This window comes from Protomyctophum bolini (assembly GCF_963924005.1).
Source record: "Protomyctophum bolini genome assembly, chromosome: 11".
Classification (NCBI taxonomy): Eukaryota; Metazoa; Chordata; class Actinopteri; order Myctophiformes; family Myctophidae; genus Protomyctophum; species Protomyctophum bolini.
Window position 1 is genome coordinate 35,108,672 of NC_137872.1, and position 15,031 is coordinate 35,123,702.

Sequence of the window (15,031 nt, forward strand, 5' to 3'; positions counted from 1 at the left end):
TCTTGATTAATCTAGACATAGAAAAATGTACTTCATCATTTGATTAGAGCCTCCGTAATATTTCCATGTTAATCAAATCTCTGCAGACTATCTGCCTATAACCCCCCCCCCCCAGCCCTACTCCCCATCTGAATCCGATTAGCTTGTCCTGGGATCATTCACATCTAATAAAAAATGAATAAATAACTATTAAAAAGATAATCAAATTAGTGTTAATCCACAAATGTATTCGCGTACAGCACCACAACGGGAGTAGTCGTAACTAGTTTCTCGCCACCTCTGTCGGTGTGGTTATGTAATGGTGTGTCCTTATTTGCTGTTTAAAGTCTTGAGTAGGATTCTTCCCCGAGGATTCTTCTCGTAATAAAGTCAATGTTGAGTAAAACCACGAGTGTTGGAACTCTCAGAATGGTGGAACGTACAGTAACATGGGCTGGTGATGCGAGGAGACGGGAACCAGGCTCTGTGGCCAATGGACCTTCACATAATGGTCCTGTTTTTGACTGTGGCTTTGGCTATCGCTTCCACACACTTTGTGGCTTCAACATTTCATTTTCATTTGCTTGAGGTTGTTCTCACAAAATACTTTGGGATGTTTTATTTTTTTAAAAGTGAACGTTTTTTGAGACTTCCTTGAGAATAAAATATGGCCTATAGGCTATAGCTACAATATGTAGCTTACACAGTAAACCTCCTCAGTGTATGATTTTATTGTGTATTCTGGATATGCCTTGACATTTTGAGTATGTTCCAGCTCTAGGGATTTAAAAATACCCTCCTTAAATTCCTTTTATCAAGACATATAGCCCATATTGCACAATATCTGTGGAATAGGGGCTGTGCCATTAACCCCTCGACCTTTTACCCAAGTGACCATATGACTTACGTTTAAAGTAAGTGAAACCATTGTTAAACTGCAGTACTTAAAACTTGAGTTATGGCCTGTGTTTGTACTATGTCATCACATTTCTCTAGAATCATCTCTCCAGCTGTAGTCAATATAAAGCTAAATAATTTGCCAAGTTTGCAATGACATTTCTCTTTATTGTGTTATAGTCATTTCCTTTGCTCAGTTTTTTTTTTTGTACATTTTGTAGCATATTTGTATCTCGTAACAACTCTAAGAAATTCACATTTACACAATGCAATTTACATTAGTAGGTAAGTACAGGTAACATTCAGATTTTTGGGAAGCAGGGTTTGAAATCTAGTTTTTGATCACGTCATAGAGAATCACAGTGAACTTTGTCATTGTCTTCATTTCATATAGGTCCTGTCAGTATACTGATGAGGAAGTACATTGATTGTACATGATGAAACTGAATGATACTGTACCATGCACTTTATATAATGTAATTGTTCTTTTGTCATGTGACACTAGCGTCCCATGCCAAAACTAGCCAATGTGCCACCTCATAACGCGTCTCATCACATGGTATTAGCTTGTATAGATCTTCTATTTTCAGCATGGGATGGCGACATATTATCATATCGCATCAGTGACACCAGCATGTTTTGCCATGTTAGGAAAAATATAAGTAGACTACAGTAACAATTGTTAGTCTCTGGTGGTGTCGAATGCATATTGCATTCATGTTATGTTCACACAGCAAGTCCCAAGTTATCTTTCTCACCCTGGGAGGGACTGTTTCCTTAAAACCTTCATTTGCACTCAAAATGTCAAAGAGATACATGGAGAAAAAAAACATGAGAAAAAAATCAAACCTACAGTAAGAAAAAAAATCAAACATGAAATTAAAGACAACCTGAAACTGTACACAGGCACTTGAACTGTGTCACACTCTTTGAGTGTGTTCATATTACACCGTAGTAAGTGCTACAAAATGCAGAGAACAAAATACTGACTGTAATACTATTCATAATAAAAAACTAAACTAAACTTGAACACATTTTAACAAACAAAACTTTATGAGGACGAGGAAAGAAATTCAACCTTATCCTTGAATACTGTATGTATGTTGCATATCTCTGTTTGCAACCGAGTTTTACATTCCTACAATGTATGCCTTGTTTTTTAAGCATTTCTGATGCGTTGTGTTTCCTTTGTTATTTTTTTTTAGGGTAGTTGAACATGATTGGCGACATGACCATGTGGTTAAGTGTAAATGACGTATAGTAGCAAACAGAATAAGACCAATCACTGTAGCTGCAGTGTGACACTGACCAATCACTGTAGCTGTGTGACACTGACCAATCACTGTAGCTGTGTGACACTGAAGGCTGACTGTCTGCTGCCTGGAGGGACACGCAGTCAGTGTTAAGGACTTAGTTATTTTTGTAATCAACATTCTGCACATTTATATACTGTACCAGCATCCTGTCTGTCACGCGATGAATCATACCGGCTGTCAATACAAGTGTGAATCATAGCCTCACTGTGTGTGTGTGTGTGTGTGTGTGTGTGTGTGTGTGTGTGTGTGTGTGTGTGTGTGTGTGTGTGTGTGCACGCACGTGTGTGCGTCATGTGTCACAAAGAGTGGTCACATGTCCTTGCCGCACGTGACACTCGCAAACCTTCAAACCTAATTGGTAATTCATATGAATCACATTCAAAAGCATCCAAAAGCTTCAGAGCTTCAATGGGTGACCCATCCCTGCAGCATTCAGCCCAATATGATTCTCTCTCTCTCTCTCTCTCTCTCTCTCTCTCTCTCTCTCTCTCTCTCCTCCTGCACAGTAAAATCCTCAGTGTTCGTTTTAATCTGAGAGGGTACAACATGGAATCAAATTAACCCATAAAGTTCCATTTGGTTCCACTCAAGTTATACATTGATAAATTCACCCTGAGGATATTACTGTGTCTCTTTCTGATCATTCTTGTCTGTCTATAATTGCTCAATCATCTTTACAAACTCTTTATTCTGACAAACAACCGAGTCTTCTCCTCAGCTAATTTCTATACCACACTATGGTCTTAATTTGATTGGAACAAATGATGGATTTTATCAATTGTGCCTCGATCCGTATACACCATCCCTCTGGCCTATAATGTATTTCCAACTCTTCTTCCTATATTTGTGAACATTACATATAAGGTTAACACTTTGGCAGTTTTTTTTTACATCTGTACCTACCTACTGTTTAACACTTCTGTCTAAAAACCTCTAGAGATTTGTGGACAGCTTCTACTCAAGCCACGTCTAGAGGGACCCTGAGAAAGCGTGTAGTGCCCCCCCCTACTGTATAGGACTGGAATCCAGCGTAAAAGCAATACAATCAAAGCTCAGCTACCATAATTATATTTCTTACAGGATATTTAGTATGCCTACTACTGTGCCTATACTGCCTCACTGCATGCCATTGAGGGGGGGGGGGGGTGTGACGACCAAATTATACCAGGTGACCAAAAGGTTCCCCACGACGAGTGCTTTCGTGTCGCCATGGAGGAACAGTAAATGGCCTCGGACACAGTTAAGAGACCCCCCCCCCACACACACACACACACACACACACACACACACACACACACGCATATCCCACACCCCTCTGCTGTCCAGAACATGGCCAATTATTCCGGATGAGAGGCGAGGCGAGGCGAGGCGAGCCGAGCGCCGGGGCAGGGCAGGGGGTAAATGAAGCTGAAAGTATAACCCTGAGGTAATTACTACCTGCCTGTCAGGAGGGCATATCTCTTTAATGGGCCCAGCTGTGTTGACGCTGCCCATGCATTAGTGGCTCAACACTTGTTTTTCAGGCTCTTATCCATGCAGACAGATCTGTATATAAGTGTCACTGTGTGTCTGTGCTCGCGTGCATGTTCCTGTCTTAGTGTGTGTGTGTCTGTGTTTGGGTTAGTGGTGGTGGTGGGGGAAGGGGGGGGGGGGGGGGGGGGAGCGTGTTGCCGCAGGAATGGCGCAGGAATATCCCATGTTTCCACTCGTGAAGTGTGATGACTTAAAGCATGTGGTTGTCAAAAGTGGAGTCTGGGGACCCACAGGGGTCCTCAAGGGGCATTCCAGGGGATCCCCATGCTAAATTATTGATAGTTAGGAACCAAATATGATCCCTATAACGTATCTGTAACTCTGAGAGTGTAAAAATGTAACTGAATATGGACCCGAAGGGACCATGTGTACATTCTCAGAGTTATGGTGGGGGGGGTCCTTGGTCCTCGTAATGCATATCAAACTGGGTGTCCTGTAAATTTAAAAAAAAAGTTAGAGAACCACTGTTGTGGCGGATCCTATGGTCATTTTTCTAAATCCGGGGCTGCCTTTCTGTAAACATTCTCCATCAGCTCCTGCATCACTGCTGTGATGACGTTATTACTTCATTTTTAGAGGGGCAGGGACTGCTCTGTGACTCAGCAGAGTTCTGCAGCTTAGCGGTCCCGAGATATTTCCGCGACTCATATTGCATCGCCCCCATGGCTCCCTGGGGGGCCATGGAGCCACCCTCCTGAGTCAGCTGTGTAACTCAAACCACAAAAAAAGAGGCTCTTAATGGACCGCCACAAACACGGGGAAGCGAAACATTTGGATCTGTTACATTCTATATCAACTGCTTTGAATTACAGAAACACAATCCCTGGGATTACAGTCGAGGGTCCGTCCGTGTTAGATGTGTGATGTCTGTGCGTGTGTGTGTGTGTGTGTGTGTGTGTGTGTGTGTGTGTCCGTGTGCGGGAAGGGGCAGCAGAGACTGAGGAGAGGAAGAAGACGTGTCTTTGTTGGAGGGGGGGGGGGGGGGGGGGGGGGGGAAGAAACACAAAAACAGGATGTGGCCAGACAGAACTATGGGAATCTGCCTCCATGTTTTATGTAGAGCCAAAATATGAGTCACACTCTGACGCTCGGTATATATACGGGAGATCTAAAAACCAATGACCTAAGCATTTTTTGAGATGCTGGGGTAATGAAATACAGTATACCCGTGTTAAATAATACAAAAAAAAGGATGGGAGACGACTGGCGCTGTTCAGAGGTTCAGGGTGACTCATATCTCAACCCCCACTGAGTTTTTGCATCATGGGAAACAGCGGTGCGCTTTCTGACAGACACAGACAGAGAGAGAGGAGATGTGTGAGCTGTTGGGGGAAGAAAACAAATCCTGAGCGTTAATTGAACTCTTGAGAGTGTGCAAATAGCTATAACGCCTACTTCAGTTCCGTCAGTATACCATCTCGGGGGAAACAAAGGGATAAATGGACACTCTGTATTTTAGAGTGCGGGGTCTGTCTGCGCCTCTGTGGGACACACACACTGGTGGCACCCAGCAGAGGGTACACAGAGTGGTAGAAAGTGATAGAGAGACAGAGTGAACACGCACACACAAAACGCAAGATAAACGTTCTTCCTATTTTAACCTTTTAGGCACAGACATGTCATGGCTTGTGTGAGACACAACGGACAGTAAAGAAAAGGGGGTCCAAGGACATGAAGCTTGGCGCTGAGCGTCAGCACTATACTGTATACGTATACAGTACAGTACACTGTGTGCGACTGGAATATTCATTGGATTGGGAGGTTTTGTGACGGATGGGATATCTGCAGCTCTGCAAGATTGAGTGATATACAGTAGTTGGTGGTTGATATTGCCATAGAGGTTGTATCCAAGCACAAACAAACACGGAACAACAAACACACACACACACACGGATGCACGTACGCACCCCCTGACACACACACACACACGTGCGCACCCCCTGCACACACACACACGCGCACACATAAAGAGTCAGACTGTGGTTTGCCCAGGGTTAGTCCATCGCTGGGAGGTCCCTGCACTAGTCCCTACAGGGAGAGGTGCACATTTTTCCAGGCCACCTGCCCCCCATTTGGCCACTTCAGCCGTGACAACGGGTGACATCCTGATTTATTGTCCAGTCAGTTCGTGTTACATGCGTCCCCCATCATCGTCATCTCCAATGAGTCCACAGCTATACACACTATACTGTTCCTCTCCTCTCCCATGTCTTCATCGACTCCTCCTCTTCATCAGACTCCATGAGGAATAGTGCCAGGCTGGGGGGCCCCGTCCACCCTCACCACTAGAAGAGAGAGAGAGAGAGAGAGAGAGAGACAGATAAAGTGTCATGTTCACGAGACCATTTGTTGTGTTAAAATTGCAGCGGTCGCCGCAGTCAGTATAGACTCGATGTTTTCATTTAAGAGAACAATTAATGTATATACAACCAAATGACCTTCTTGGTCGATTTGTTTACAATGTCACTGTGTACAAGTGTAATGAAATACACACTGTCGATCTGTTCGCCGGTACAAGAGAATATTTGTTGAAGGAGGCAACATTCTTCCCTTTGGTTGTACAGCTGTACAACAGCCTGTAAATAGTAAATAAGATAAGAGAAACCCAACAAGCTTCTAATAATCATCTGAAACCCTTTACTTTTTGTGGTAAAAGCACGAAAACCTACTTCTTTCCTCCTTGATCCCCTCTCTCTATTCTTCCCTTTCTGTATTTCCTGTAAAATGACACGATGGGAACTATATGCACAAAAACGAATTTAACCACATTTTTACTTTAAACTCTGTGTGTGTGTGTGTGTGTGTGTGTGTGTGTGTGTGTGTGTGTGTGTGTGTGTGTGTGTGTTCGTGTGTGTTCGTGTGTGCTCTTATGCGTGCGTGCGCGTACAAGATTTTCTAAGCAACCTTCTGCTCACAAGCCTGTTTCTGTCCTCTAAGCAAATGCCCAGTGTTGGGGAGTATTAAGCTACATGTAGCTGAGCTACGTAGCTTAGCTACATTTTGCTGTAGCTTGTGGTAGCTTAGCTACATTCATATTGGTGTACCTCGTCAAGTAGCTCAGCTACTTTTTGGGTCATTTTTGGTAGCTTAGCTACTCAAGTTACAAGCTACAATTTTGGGCAATAACATGAAATAAATATATTCATTTTGTTAATTCTTGTACTAGAACCCCCTTTGAAAAATCAAGGACTGTTCCTTTTTCTGATTGCTTTGAGGGCATGTCAGCTCTTGACAAGCCAACAGCTGCCTCTAATTGTTTTATCCTTTCTTTAATGGGGGAAAATCTGTCTAGAACAGGGGTCTTCAAATGTTGACGATCAAATGTCATCATGTAACAGTTGTTTAGTTATAATGTAGGTGTAGTTATCTCATTATACAAGGGTCTCTTTTTTTACAGTTAAGATGTGTTAACATTGACGATCAAATGCCATGTATAACACACAGTATCCTCAACAGATCCTCTTTTATTTGTGTAAGTCTCTAAGTCTTTTTTTTTTAAATAAAACCGTTGAGAGGCATATTTCAGCTGGCATCGTGGCATGTGACTTTTTTGTAGGATATTATATTTTGTTTCGTATGCACCGCATATTGCACCGTACATTCTCAATTTAACGCTGAAAAATAAAAAGTAGCTGAGCTACTTTTTCCATGTAGCTGTAGCTTTACAAGCTACATTTCTCCAGGGGTAGCTATGTAGCTTGATCAAGCTACTGCCATGGTGAGCTACTTGTAGCTTTACAAGCTACGCTTTCAAAGTAACTTCCCCAACACTGCAAATGCCTACGTACGCTATTTGAATGCCCTCTGCACGAAAGCGCTGTGTGGAACCCCCTATTTATTTGCCACACTCTTCCCTGTAGGGGGCCCCGTGGGGTTGTACTCTCTCGTCCCAACCAGCTAAACTGGAATCATTAGCAGGATAAGGACCGGAGACAAAATGCTCTCTTTTGACAGAAACCCCGCAACCTGTCTTCCATTGAGCGATGCCATGGAAACGCCTGCAATGGAATGCAGTGGTTGTTTTTGACCTCCAGGCTGCACTGGTTTGTTTTTCTGGTCTTGATCACTGCATCCCTGTTGCAAAGCAGGGACACACAGGTCTCGCATATACAAGAGCACCACTGTGCAGTTATAAGTCTTCGGTGTTAATTTAAATGAGAGTTTAAAAATGGAATGAATGTCTTGTTACACTCTATGATTTCACGACTTTAACGTGTGTAAAGTTCAAGGGTCTCATTTTGTTGACTGAATTGCAGCATGACGTCATCATGCCAGGGTTTCTAGCTTGTGTGCAGAAACATGGTCTGCATTCATATCCCTCACTCCCTCCCTCACTCTGTTCCTTCATTCATCAATATACCCCTCCCTCCATTCTCATGCTCTTAATCCCTATTCCCTACCTCCCTAACCTCGCCATCCGCTCTCTAGCTCTCCGTCCAACCAACCATCCATCCCATATCTCTATCTATCTCTCTCTCTCTCTCTCTCTCTCTCTCTCTCTCGCTCTCTCCTTTCTTTCATTCTTTCATAACACACTGTTTTATAAGTGCATATTGACATCGCTGTGGTCTACAGGTCCTCTCCGTGTCCACATTGATTCTGTCCAGTGCCCGCCACACTCTTCTCCTTCCTTCCTTCCTTCCTGTTTAGATCTCCCACATCCCCTCTTCTTCATCGCTCACACACTGACACTGCAGCGTTGGAATATATGGAACACTTCCTGACTTACTCGCGTGAGCACACGCGCACACACAGACACACACACACACACACACACACACACACACACACACACACACACACACACACACACACACACACACACACACACACACACACACATTTTTAATTATGTTGAGTTGTGTGCCAGTATAGTAAGGAAGACTGGAAAATATATCTAGCCTATATCTACAAGCTCACAACGTGTCTGTCACAGCGAGATGCATTGTGAGTTTGTAGACTGGCAACACAACGTGTATCAAGCCCTCCTGTCAAGGGCAGGAATAAGGTCCCCATGACAACAACGACAAGTCTCTGATGGTGACCTTCTAGTCTTTTCACCATCAACATTAACTGGAAACGCTGATTGCATCCAAAGCCACCCTGCTGATTCACTTATAGAATCAAAATGTACACATGGGGGGGGGGGGCATACTATATACAACACAAGCTGTCGTTCTGTGCTGTCTGCTCATGTATACACAGAGACGTTGTTTGACTGAGATCAGTGTCATAGTCCTATCTTTTCACCTTTCACCTCCAATTGGTTGTTTGACAGAGTTTCTGTGGCTCCAGGGGCTGTCCAACGGATGAGGGGTTAGAGCCTTGTTTAAATGTTAAACACTCAATATGCGTCAATATGTGTCGAAAAGACAAATTGATCCTTTTAAAAAGGTCTTCTGCATGCACCAGCAGTTCTTATCCGCTGGTGTGCCTTGCTATGAACTCCCACTCGATGGGCATTTTTTTATCACTCTATTATTCTATTTTAAAAGCTTGTCCGACTGTTTTGACAACAGGTGTTCCAATTATTTTGGCCTGAGTAAAACATGGTTCATTTCAAACAGGAAACCCGTATGATTATTATGGAGTTATTGTGCATATTCTCACCCCCTTGGGTATTTTAACAAGTCTCCATTAGCTGCGCAGGACTATAGCCCACAGCATGGGAGCAGTGGCTGTTTTTTTAATGGCTTCCGCACAAGCAGATAGTGCTAAAGCTAATTAGCACCCATTTAACGTTGATGCCGGATCCGATTTTAAAAGACAGTTGGCCTGAATTCCATCTCACAACACCAGCTAATGAGCCAATGAGACAAAAAAGATTTTGGACATAAAGGGACTGTCATCCTCGCAATAAACCAGTCCGTGAGAAAGAATGCATTTCTTTATTCATTATTCCACTGGCTTTTTATTCTAATTTCTTTCCATTCATCTATCAAAAGGAAAAGGATTTTTTTTTCCCACACCAAGAAACTGGTATCTGACACCATAGCAAGATCCACATCAGAACTTGCTTAGCACACTAATAAATATCTTCAAGGCTCTCAAAAGTGTAGAATAGAGAATAGAGAAAGAGATTGAATGAAGGATGGTGGAACTCTGACTTTGAAGAACCTCTTCATTGTCTTTGTAAGAGTCAGTCCTGTTTCTCTGCAACCACTTTCAACCTGGCATCCATATTTTGGATGTGCCACTATAGCGGAACATTTCCCAAATAATAACATAATAATAATACATTATTATTATTATTATTATTAAAAGTTCACATACGTCAGATTCCTGAAGTACATGCTTTTGTTCTCTCGTCTGCTGTTCTTCTCTTATTACAACTTATTGACGGGTTTACGCTCTGTTCACATGGATTCAGGCAGATCGTGAACAGCAGACTCGATATTGTTTTAGTGGATGAGAGTATAGGACACTAAAACCCAGAGGGGGCACGGTGGCACAGTTGGTAGTGCTGTCGCCTCACTGCTAACTTTGCTAAGGTCCTGGGTTCGATTCCCGCTCGGGACGCTGTGGGTGCTGGCGGCGTGTTTCCTCCTCCGCGTCGTCAGTGCCCATACCCGAAGGCGGGGTTGGCGAAAGGGCCTTTCTGTGTGGAGTTTGCATGTTCTCCCCGTGTCCCCTAGGGTAGGTACCCTCACAAAAAATATGCAGTAATCCTGGTCACTAAACTGCCTCCCCCTGGCCAGCCGGGGCGCCTGATGGAGGGGAAAGGAACTAGTTGGAATAACGTGTTCCTTCCACGCGCTACGTCCAACCAGGGAAACTGTCAGGTGTAAAGGAGCAACTTGGACACTCAGGCATGAAGGAATCATGAGTTCAAGTCCGTTGCTCTCCCCTTGTCCCCCATATATGGGGACTAGGTTGGTGGAGCCCAGGATCACATTAGATATTGACACAGGGGTGAGAAATGGGTTACAAAATCGTGGGATAAAAAACATATTAAAAAAATAAAATAAAACTAGGTGAGGAAAATAGCAGCAACAGCACAAAGCATTGTTTGCCATCCCTGTGCCGGAATTTACAGCTGGATGTTACGTAGCTTATTATTCTCACAAAGACAAAAACAACGAGAATCATTTGGGTGGAACTATAGCCCAAAATATATACAGTATTATGATCATCTATTAGAGTCTTTATGACTTTTTCAGAAGCGCAGTTCTGCTTTCACCGTCCATCTTGGAAATGAATTAATCTGTTTAAGCTGTTTGTGTCAACATTAACCTTACAGTCCAGACCTTACATCACAGCAATCAACTTACAAGGGCTTGCCTGCCTTGCAGCGCTCTATTGACATAAGGATATGCTTACACCCTAAATACGTCCTACTCCACACACTAGATGTAAATACACACACTAGATGTAAATATAGATGAAACATGTGTAGCTACATTCTTTACATGTTATCCATTTGATACATACACTGGAATAGACCAAGAAACGCTGCCAACTATAGGCCCTTATTATAGCCCTTCATTCTAATAATAATATGTCAAGCTTTGAGTTTAGTCACTTATATAAAGGCAAATATATACATACTGTAGACATCTGCCATCTTTACAAAACTACCCGACTAATCTCACAAATCTCCCACACAGGCAATAGGCAATATATCATTTAAATACTGTATGTGGTGACAAAAATATCACACTGGCATTATGGCCCACATATCTGGTGAGCAGTATAGTGTCAGGAGGTCAGGTTCTTGACAGCCACAGGCATTAAAATGTCACCTTTTAAGGCTGTTGTACAATATATCATTTAAATACTGTATGTGTTGACAAAAATATCACACTGGCATTATGGCCCCACATATCTGGTGAGCAGTATGTGTCAGAAGGTCAGGTTCTTGACAGCCACAGGCATTAAAATGTCACCTTTTAAGGCTGTTTTAACACTGCTCAGACAAGTGTCTGTCGACAGTGTCTGCCAACAAAAATAATGGATTCTCAAAGAAAAAAAGGAAGATTTTTTGTCTTTCTTTTTCTTTCTTTTTTCTTTTACAGATTCACGTAAAAAATATGTGTATATATAAGTGTATATAATATTGTTTATTTTAAAATGAGGGGAAAACCCCTTGTTTTTTCTTTGGACAATCCACAGTATAATCTTTGTCGCCCCCACGACACCGTTGTCAACTAGCCTCGGAAACCCAGACGTTTTTATTTCCAGGGAGAAAAGAAAAGTCTGGGTCCGAGTCCACTTCAATTTGGCATAGAGTAGCGCAAACGTCGATCACTCTCTACTGATTTCTGATCGTCTGCACCTTTGTAAAATTGACGCACACACGCACACCCGTACACACACACACACACACACACACACACTCTCTCTCTCTCTCTCTCTCTCTCTCTCTCTCTCTCTCTCTCTGTCGCTCTAATTAATTAGTCTCATGTCCAGCAGCTGCGCACAGTTTCTCCCGGCGGATCCTGCCGGGAGCTGCCTATGATGCCATACAGAAAGCATTTAGGTGAGTTCCAGGCTATAGTTGTCAACAGACATTATGAAAAAGGCTTACGTACCTATCTGCTCCTGTGTGTGGGAGCGTGACGGTGGAGCCTGGACCTGAGCCTGGGCCTGCAGATGCTCCTGCAGACTCTGGCTGTCCACTGAGATGCCGCTGTCGCTGTGGAGCTTCTCGCCCTCCGGGGTCACCGTCTGATTGGCGGCGGTGGCCGCGCGGTTGTTGGCCGCCTGTTTGTTCTGCTTACAGCTGTTCCACCTGACGAGGGTGTTATGCAGAATAGTTAGGCATTTTGTAGTGCTATACCTTACGTCCGGGTCCAAGTGGCACCAGCTAGCTCCCGTCCGCATCTCATTGTAAATAGAATATCTAAACGCGTGAGTCTTTTTACAATGACGTTATTTTTCAGAAAGGAAGCCATTGAGGGTTAAAATGCTTCCAACTCGAGTAGAATTATTAATGTTTTGTACAAGTGTCCATGACAAAGAAAATATATGATGTGGAGACAATAAAAACTATTATCATTATTATTGAAGGTGGTAACAACATAGTCCATTTGCTCAGTGTACAATATTTCGGGGGCATATTTAGAATGTGTGCAGGCTTGAGTTTGTTGAATCTAGTTTGCAATTAATGAGGATTTAGTTGACACAATGAAATAAAATGGCGATAGTATTCCGTGTGGGGCAGACGGCCTGTCACAGCCAGATTTGGGAGAGCAGCAGCTTTGTTGTTGCGAGGAAAGCGGTAAAATGAGACTTTCGTGGTTGTTTTCGTCTCAGATTTAGTCCGACGGAGCGCCACAGTATAACTCCATGGGGAGTGGGGACACAAAAGTAGGACCCGGAAATATCTCTGAAGGGGGCGCTCACGTCACGGCTAAAATACTGAATAAGAACAGCGATATATGGGGTGGTGGTTCCGCCACATATACTGCACTGACCATGCACACGACCAACCCTCCATTGTACATACTCTCTCTCTTCACTGTCCTAAAGCTAACATGCAGAAACAATACAAATACCCTATTGTGCTGAATATAAAAAACGCGTGTCGTATTATCGTCGTATTATAATCGGGGACTATAGGTAGACTATTTTTTTTTCATTAAAATCTAAAATGACACAGATGCTTTCCCGGTTTTAATTGGTTAAAATAAATAGTGAAGAAATGCATGACAGTTAAATAGTTCAATTTTTCATGAGGTATTATGTGGATGAGCATACGTCGACAATAATACTCCCAATGACATACGGTGAACGTTCTAACAAATCTGCAATATGTTTATACACGGAAATAAATACGAGTGGGGAATTATCCAGATGTGAGGAACATTGCGTGATGCAGGGGCTTGATAAATATAGCTCTCAAATTTCACCCTGGTCAGCATTTTTCAAGCAATCAATGGTCATCCTGAACTTGTTTACTTGCTACGCTGTGTTTGAAGCCTGTGCACTGTCCTTGTGTGTCTCTGCATGACTACATGCATGGGTGAGTGTGTGTATATGTCTGTCTTTGTGCATGTACATTATATGTGTGTTTATTGTGCTCTCAAGTGTTGCAACCTTCTGTGTTTCAACAAAGCCAAACCAAACAGAAGCATTGTGGTGTATTTTCAGTTTCAGAGTCTATTCATGTGGTGGTGGAACTGGGTCAAGGTTTCGCCCCCTCAACCAGGACAGGCCAGAGTATTTCACAGGGCATCTGCTTCTCAGAGCCGTACCGTGACTGTGGCCTTCTTTAGCCCGGGGCTACATCAGTCTTTACCAACAACACCCTCCACGGCAGACATGCAGCCTCTTCACTATTCAACCCCCGTGTCTTATATTACCCGCTCCACCGTATAGCCACATGAGAGATGCAGGAGTCAGCCACACACACACACACACACACACACACACATGTGCTGAGCCACATCTCTCCCCCCCCCCCCACCGTTTCTCCTTTAAACTGACCTCTTGAAGACAATGTACGCCACCAGGCCCACGACCACAGCGGCCAGGATGGAGCAGTAGATGGGGATCAGGTTTTCGTTGAAGCCGTGGCCGAGGAAGCGAGGGGAGCCGGGGCTAGCGGTGGTTGTGTCGCCCCCGGCGGGCGGTGGGCTGTTGGAGCCGTCGGGGAGGAACTCGCTCTCCGTGAAGGAGGGAGGTGACGGGCTGAGGTCCATGGGAGAGGTGTACGTCGGCAGCAGAGGATCTGTTTGGGAGTAGAAGAGAGGAGAACGCCAATGAGACAATTGCGTCTCGTAGAAGTTCATCTTTTGCAAAAAATAAATGGTAGCGGATAGAAAGATCTGTTTACTTAATTCTATGTGTACGTTTTCGGTAATCGGTCGAATCTAATTCCAACCGTAATAATGGTGATGTAACTAAAAATACATACAGTTACAATAGATTACAGTAGATTCAAACCACATATCACACTTTTGTATAACCTATACACAGATGTTCACCACCAGCAGAAACAAACAGCCAGGGTAGAATATAGTGTATTAGACTAGGAACTGACTTCTGAGATCAGTTAGATCACCAACATAAGGGATGGAGCAAAATTCTTTGGGGTGTTTTGAATAAAGAATAAACGGAATACTTATAAGGTAATGTTATGAAGTTCCGTCCTTCAAATGTCTTATTTATCTGTCTTATATCTTGGTGAATTTGAGTCGTGGGAGATTATAGGGCTGCCCATACATACACGCTGTATGTGCGCAGAGCCTAGGAATTCCTCGCTATACACACCCAGCTGAACATCATGTGTTCAGATGAGAGACAATGCCGTATATTATGGTCACAACAGATGCTACTTGGCAGCTGTAGTGACAGAGATTAAT

The 15,031-nt window shown here is 43.4% G+C and overlaps 1 protein-coding gene across 2 annotated transcripts in view; it reads right to left on the reverse strand.

Annotated features, from left to right (window-relative positions):
- Nucleotides 1-1,044: 1,044 nt before the first annotated feature.
- ngfra (nerve growth factor receptor a (TNFR superfamily, member 16)) overlaps nucleotides 1,045-15,031 on the reverse strand; it is a 37,632-nt gene continuing 23,645 nt past the window's right edge. Inside the window, exons 4-7 of one of the 2 annotated variants that reach the window (XR_013964830.1) lie at nucleotides 14,154-14,397; nucleotides 12,257-12,456; nucleotides 1,548-6,010; nucleotides 1,045-1,377 (exon numbers count right to left, since the gene is read on the reverse strand). Coding sequence is in view for 1 of the 2 variants with exons in the window: in XM_080775372.1 (XP_080631498.1) it covers nucleotides 5,958-6,010; nucleotides 12,257-12,456; nucleotides 14,154-14,397 (497 nt within the window). In the remaining variant the exon portion in view is untranslated. Of the gene's footprint in view, nucleotides 6,011-12,256; nucleotides 12,457-14,153; nucleotides 14,398-15,031 lie in introns of both variants that reach the window. The other variant, XM_080775372.1, reaches the window with a different exon arrangement.